The sequence below is a fragment of the Camarhynchus parvulus genome, chromosome 2 (assembly GCF_901933205.1).
Source record: "Camarhynchus parvulus chromosome 2, STF_HiC, whole genome shotgun sequence".
Classification (NCBI taxonomy): Eukaryota; Metazoa; Chordata; class Aves; order Passeriformes; family Thraupidae; genus Camarhynchus; species Camarhynchus parvulus.
Genome location: NC_044572.1, coordinates 122355510 through 122363417, shown reverse-complemented (window position 1 = coordinate 122363417; position 7908 = coordinate 122355510). Strand labels below are relative to the sequence as shown.

The window sequence follows — 7908 nt, the reverse complement described above, 5'->3', positions numbered from 1 at the left end:
TCTTCTGTAATTGCTTTAGTAACAATAATACTGAAGATACTGTGCTGGGACTTGGCACAGAACTAACCACATGTTTACATTAAGTGAGGCCTGCTTGCAGAAGCTACAGAAATATCCAAAATTAAGACAGCAAGCACAGTTCAAGTGATAAATCAAGCACTCATACACTTTTGGGGGAAGAGGAACATAAATAGCCTTTTACTCCACTAAAATTAACAATGCTATTTTCCATCACGAAGAGATGGGTTTCAAAAACCAGCAAAAGACACCATAATTTGTCTAAAAACAAGAAAAAAAGAGGAGAAACAGAAGAAACAGGTACAAAATAGAGAGGAAAGGCTGAAATTAATTTTATTTAACAACACAAAAGAATTAAGAAGGAAAGTATACTGAAATAAAGAAAAGCAGTGAAGGAAAATAAGGAAAACCATCACTTTAATATACTGTAAATACTTAATTCACTATTGCCTTTTTCTGCAACATTTTACTGATGATGTTTCATGGATCATCAATAAAGTAACACTATAAAAAAACCTCTAGAATCCTATTTCCTTCTGGCAATTGTGCTAGATTGACAGTAAGTAGTCCATGACAAAGGGCAACCAGTTCAGCTTGAAGACTTGATGCAAGAGTGAAAGGGGGAGAAATAATTAAAAAAAAGGTCAATAATAATAATAATAATGTGTTAAGTTTGAAAGAACACCAAGTGAAACAAATGAATAAGAATTGTTTAAGGATAACAGTATTTCCAAAGCAAATGGACTACTTCTCTTACCAAGAAGATAGGGCATTTGACAGCTAGTAAGACAGCAAGGCATTCAGCTTCCAAACACCAGAAGGTGAGAGTTAATATTACACGCATGAGCCACAAGCATACGGCTGGCTTGTTTTTATTAACACTAATAAATGATCTTATAATACTGATCAGAAGTGGGTTTTTTTCCTCCACATATCTCACAAAAAATTTTCAGGTGACAAGTACTATGATACATATGGTAGAAACAAACATCTGTGGCCACAAAGATGTTTTGTTAACTGATGATTAATATATTCAGGAAGCAATCACACTATTCATTAGTAAAAGTTTACAAACATTAAAAAGTGCATAACATTTGAAACCAACAACACAAAAATATATATAATATATATATACTATATATAAAGTGACATCACCTCCTATTAATAAAAGAAAACAAATCTTCTGACCTTGTGATTGGTGCTTGTGTGATTGCCATGGTTTACTATCAGTCACTCTCTTCACTCACCTTAGTCACACAGAGGTGCGGCTGCCCCAGTTTGCAGCATTCAGCCTCATGAATGGCCTTGTCTATTGGGGCAGGACAAGGGGGAAAAACAAATCAATCAGCAATAGCTACTGCAGAACAGGTTATTAATCTGTAGATATTTTAAGTGATGTCCTGGATGGACAAGCTATCCTGGTATTTTGATGAAGGCCCAGTTTGGACTGCCATTTTGGAATAGATGAAATGGGAAAAAATCTAGTCTTTGGGTGCTAGATGCCAAGTCTCTCACCTCCCTTTCCAGCTCCAAGCCACAAGGCTACTGTAGCAGATTCTAGCACTTGGCTGTTCAGGCGCATCAGTAGCAGGCTACTGGCTGCACAAACTCAACAGCCTGATCAACTGAGGCAAAGGCAAGGAATAGTAAAAATCCAACCCCTTGCTGGATCCAGCCCGGGAGCCACTCATTGGACTATACTGCATTCTAAAAGTCACTTCAGAATACATAATTGGCAATAACCTATGCCAGTTATTTTCCCATGTGTAAACAAGGCCTGTCTTTACAATGTGAATCAGGAAAACCTCTAGCACCATGGAATTAGTTTGAATTTTAACCCATATAAGGTTACAAATGTATTCTTAAAACTACCGTAACAATAAAATACTTGGAATAACATTTTAAAAAAATATCTCAGAGAAAGATTAAGAAATTGGGACCAAAATTAGAAAAATGGGGAAGAATAACATAAAAGATTCAATTTGAGTCTCTGATATGCAACTAACTACAGGCGAGTGGCAAAACTGTACCAAGGACACAACGCACGCTCAAGTATTCACATTAACAAATCGTTTTGAAGGCTCATCTAGTAACAAATTTGAGTGTTGCTGAGTCTTTCAGGTTTAGGCATAATCAATTTAGCAGTTGATGTTTAGATCTATCATGTGCACATCACCACCTTATGCAAAAAACCAGCCCTTTCAAAACGTGTGGTAGAAAAATTCACAGTAACAGAAATATTCTTCATAAGCAGTTGAGAAGGGGCAGTGTGGAGCATCTAAGTCGTACAATACAAAAACCATTGTAAATAACAGAGCTGTAAAACAGATGCAAAGTTCTAAAAACAGCGCTTTCTTTACAGTTCTTATATAATGGGCAAACACTTTGGCCAGAGAATTTTAAACTCTGAGGATCACACAAGCCTTTGCTTAAGATACACAATTAGATCCTCTGATGCTTCAAAGGCCATTTGCTACAAGATTTACCTGTTCTACTTTCTAAAAGTGTTCCCATCGAGTAGTCATTATGAAGGGATCCATCTGATGACACTATCCCAAAAAATCAATACATGTTCAACCATTGCTAATGACAGAGGTAGAGAAAATTCTGTCTTCTGTCACAGCTTGTACCCAGATTTTTAGCATTGTGTTGAGCGGGTTCCAGCAGTGAAGACACATGCACTTTCTTTTCTACCAGCTTGCTCATGGAAACAAATTTGTTCCAGCACACTCTTGTAGCCTGAAAACATCCAGCAGCTGCTCCACTCGGTCAAAGTCGGATGTCAGCTTTCTTGCTTTGCTGCCTCCCCTTGGGCCTCCCCGGTTTGCTCACTTGGATTTCGTTGTGCATCTCCTTCTCCTTCTATAAGACAAGAAAAAAGGATGAGTAATCCACACTAAAATAAAGAGAACCCTGATTGTTCATCCATCAGCTTGAAAAACAAAGTAAAAAGAAATTGAAACTGAAATATGAAACTCTTTACTACTAAGATAGCTATACTTTGTTTTAGAAAGTGTCTCTTGAGATGCAAATTTCTATCTGCAATCACAAGTATCACCAAATAAATACCAAAGGTAGCTAAAAATTAATGACTTTAACAAAAACAGTAGAGTATTTTTGAAAATTTGTTCACTATGATGCTGTAACAGTGTAAGAGAAAAAACTTCATTGCACCAATCTGAACAGAATTTGCTACAAAGAGATGCAACTTCAATAAAAACAACAGTTTGTTAAAGCTGCTTTAGTTCTGTGCATCTGTTTTCAGCATCATGTCCATGGTGTTCAGTCCAGCTGTCTCACTACAAACCACAGAAGAACCTGAGGAACAGATCACATCCTACAGAGGCACAGTGAGCAGGCAACTCACAGTCTGTCTAAAGAAGGCCAAGAAAAGCATTGTTAAATGCTTTTACTATCTATATGCAAAGTATTGTATTTTACGTAACAATTCAAGACCTCACAGGTTCAGGCAACAGGAAGGTGAGTGCAAGTGAGACACAAGTCCCTGAACACTGGACTGATCAGCTATAGATACACAAAAAGGAATAATGCTAAGGTGTACATGTCTCTTGTATGTTGCAAGGATTCTGAGTAATTTGTACTGAAATGGCTTGATAAGGGAAGAAAATTCCATGGCTGGGCTGTAAGGAGGTTTAGATAGATGTAGCAGTGCCTCCTAATTTTAATCTATAGATCTTTAGAATGAAGGCAGGGTTCTCAATGCAGATATTTGTTATTTCCACATTTCAGATCACATGGTGCATCTGCAGATTTATTTCTGTTTATAGAAATAAGCATCATAAACGCCTTCTCTTTTCTGTGTAGAAGAAAGGGCACACTGGTAGGGGAAAAAAGTTCTTTGCCTTGCAAAGAACACTGCAAACAGCTTAGACGTGACAGCTGTGTTTTGTGCATGCACTGAGTAGGCAGGAAAATGCCACAAAAGATACTGTGAACTATCACATTCAACCTGATGAAAAGTTGCATGGAAAGTCAATTACCTATTAAACAGTGAGGTTTGTTCTGTACATTATGGGTTGAGTAGTAAATACACAATCGTTTTACAAGGCACTTTCCCGGAAAACTCTTCTTCACTTCCACCTCTCAAATTAGAAAGGATTCCATCAGAATGGATCTACATGTGATTATTTATTATTAGACAGAAATCCCTTTTGCCCCAGTTGTCTAAACACTTTCTAAAAACCTCCTACATTTGCTCTGATACTGCAGAAGATGCAGTGAGTGTCATTTCAGGGGGTCATTTCTTTTCTGCCTGCTCTGCCCTCCATTTATTCTGACTACTACTATGTGGGCAAGCTAAACTTTCCTAGTGGAAATCTTATTAACAAAAAGAACAGGAAAAAAGTCCCAAAACTGAAGAGCAAAACACACTCTTGCAAGGTATTTAAAAGAAAAATCACTCTAGGACAAAAAGCCAAAACATTTCACTACCTTAGTGTTAAACACAGAGCACAGAGATCCAGGGAAAGAGCACTAAGGCTCTAATATACCACTTCTTGAAAGATTCTTCTCAACTTGCTGAAAAAATTCATTAATCTGAACCCATTTAATCTATAATACACTATCTTGGTACCAGCTTTTTCTTTCTACTGGCAGAGCTCTCCTACCAAAGGCTTTAAAATATATTTACAGAGATAAATTTGCTTTTAAGTTCTGAGAATCTCAAAACTACTAAGCACATGGCTGTTCTTCCTTTAAAACCTGATGGCTAGAAACTCTCAAGAGCAAGATTGCAATTTTTACAGAGCATTTTGAAGCCATCAGGCAGTATTAAAAAAAGAAACAAAAATAAATAATACAATACTCTGAGCCACAATACAGCTGTGTGTGTAGGTCAGCTGGCTAGTTACCAGTCCTGCTAATTTACAGCTTTTAACTCAATTTTCTTCCTCTAACATTACTGACTCTACAGTCTATCACTGCTTACACCCAAAACATTTCTACCACGGACTAAAATCAATTACTTTCACACATTAATTTCTACACCCAGTTCTTCATTTGGGTTATGTAGGTCTTTAACACCCTATTACCCTCATTATTTGTAGATGCTTGGACCACTACAACTTTTACAAGGAAATGTCCTTTTCTGTGTTCTACAGCACCTAAAAAAGCATCTGTGTTCTATAGCACCTAGAAAAGCAGTAGTTTGGTTTAGAGATTAGATCTGCAGAGACTTGTCCTCATTCCTCATTGTACTTTTACCTCACGACTTCATTTTGCTACAACCTGCAAGATCAAGTTTCTTGGATTGTATTGGTTACTTTGAGAGAGTTCAGCTGGAGAGCTACCTGCTGATTTCCCTGCTAAAAATCTTCCTTTTGCTTCTATCTTATGATTTCTCTTCCAGTTTTCTATCTACATAGTGTTGCTTTTACTTAATTTATATAAAACATGTTGACACAGACCTTGGAAGCTGTATTTTGGTGTTTGCTAAATATATCCATTCCATAGATAATAACAGGTTGTTAGCTTGCTATGGACAAAGAAAACTGGGACAGTTGTTTCGAAGGGAGAGTGTCATACAGTAATTATACTTATTACACATAATTATGCAGTAAACTCTTGATTATCTGTTGTTGGCTCATTGATGAGGGGATTAACCAACACTCCAGGTATCAGCTACTGAGTAACAGAAAAATACATTGTCTTTTGCTGTTAATAATACTACAAGTCTAGTGCTTTTGCTGTTAATAATACTACAAGTCTAGTGCTGTTAAAAGCTGTTCTGTTTTTTTTACAGGAAACTTATCTGCAGGCTTTCCAAAGTGAATGTACTAAATATGCCTGGGTAGTTTAATTTACATATGTTTTATAACCACCTTTTTTTTTCTTTAACATCTGCATTATCCTACTCTGCCATTACTCCATGCAGTTGAAAGCAAACACACTTGCAGTTTTGCAAGAAAATGCATGCAGCTGTAAGAGAAATAAGAGGAAGGAATAGAAATTGATATCTATATTTATATAATTAAGTTGTACTTAGCATAAATTGTTTGACATGCACCTTGAAAGAAATAAGATATAGCCCCTAAATGTGTTTTCTTCTTAATCCTGTCAGATGTGATGCACATATGCATCCTACAAGCATTAATATATTCTGAACTGGGATTTTACATGCAAAGTATGTTTTAGCCTCTCTTGATTTGGAATGACATGACGCGATAATACACTAATACTCACATGAATGCTAGGTAAGACAACGCCTTTTCCAGTAATTTTTTTCTTTAGGCTTTTACTTGGCCCCCAGGTGTCTAATACTACAGAATTTAAATATGTTTTCATTTTAGCTAATGGAAATTGAATAACCTTCTGAAGAAGTATGCAGATGTTTCTGTGTTTCTACTATCTAAAGTAATTTTATGAACAGCTCTGTATGTTTTTCTGCATTGGTGAAGTTACCTGGGCTACAAAAAGGGTCATCAAGAAAAACTAAAGAGACTCCTGAAAACATATTTCTGGCTTATAAGAACTCCACTCTTTAACTTAAAAATAGGGACTGTTTTATTCTTTAAATGGAAAAGACAAAGATGATTTTGATAAGTGTAAATCTGAGACTGAATGTTGGCATTATGCCTTTTAAATGGCACCTACTTTTTATTTTTCCACCATTTTACACCTGCCCCTACTAAAATAAAATGACACACCTACATACATACTTACAAAGCATTTTTAAAAAAAATAGAATCTCTAGGTCCCAAACTGGCAAAAGGAATGACTTAGAATGTACATTAGTCCATAAGCCAAAAGAAGAAGCCCTCCTTCAAAACAGCACTACAACCACCTCAACACCATGCTGTCCTGTGAAGAGACTCCCTCTCAGAACACTTTATCTCTGAGAAAAGTATGTGCACAAACAGGGCAACTGCTTATCAACAGTTTCTTCTTTGCTGTATTTATTATCTTCTGCTATTATTAAAATAAGTAAAACCATGCCTTCCCTAACATCTGAAAAGGGCTTTCTAATATCTGTAAGATCTATTCATTAGCTGCTACTCATCTAACATAACAATAAATACCCAGTCATATTACTATTTTTATTTCATGTAAGGTCCACTCTCCCTCCCTCCTCTCAACTGAATAGGCAGAAGCTTTTAAAAATGTTAGTAATATTAAAGATTTAGGATTGCATTACTGCTTGGTACCTTAAAAGAAGGACAAGTATCAGCAGAAAAGAGAAACAGACAATTTACTCAGAAACAAAGATCCAGGTAAAACAAAGATTAATGCATTCCTATTGCTCTGTCCTTTGGCAGCTGAAAAAAGTTGATTTCACAACAACCTTTCAGCAGACATATGGCTTCTCCTACAGGCCTCAAATCAGAGAGATACACAAAAGGATATTATGCAGACTTTGGTTTTAATAAAGACTTCCTTTTTTTCTTCCTTATATTCTGATTTTCACAAAATTTATCCTGATTAGGACCCTGCCACTAGACACTCACTGCAGAACAACTTTTCTTTATTCAGGGATGTGTTGTACTTGCAAATCACCACCCTTTCCATTTATGAAGTCAGTGATTCTTATTGCAGGCAACCCATGTTGATTAGAAAAAAAATAAATTTCTTCTGCTGAGGAACAAGGGAATAATGTGGGCACATAAACCATGCTTCGTGTACTAGTTCTCATTTTAGTTTTACATAAATATAATAAAATCCCAGAACACACTCACCTGTTTTGTTTATATCAAGCTCTGATAACTTTAAGGCTAGTTCACTAGAGTTCCCACCCGGAGAGGACACAAGGATGTCATGTAATGCATTTCTTCTACCTGTTCTTCCTGAAGCAATAAAGTCTGCATATGTAGATTCCACATCAGTCATTGCTAACAAATATCCACATAGCAGTACCTGGATGGGAGGAAAAAAAGA

The 7908-nt window shown here is 36.3% G+C and overlaps 1 protein-coding gene across 1 annotated transcript in view; it reads right to left on the bottom strand.

The window, feature by feature from the left end:
• Positions 1 to 328: 328 nt before the first annotated feature.
• Positions 329 to 7908, bottom strand: part of PKIA (cAMP-dependent protein kinase inhibitor alpha) — a 43747-nt gene continuing 36167 nt past the window's right edge. Inside the window, exons 2-3 of the mRNA XM_030943164.1 lie at positions 7710 to 7887; positions 329 to 2880 (exon numbers count right to left, since the gene is read on the bottom strand). Of these exons, the coding sequence (XP_030799024.1) occupies positions 2801 to 2880; positions 7710 to 7860 (231 nt within the window). The 5' untranslated portion in view covers positions 7861 to 7887 and the 3' untranslated portion in view covers positions 329 to 2800. The remainder of the gene's footprint in view (positions 2881 to 7709; positions 7888 to 7908) is intronic.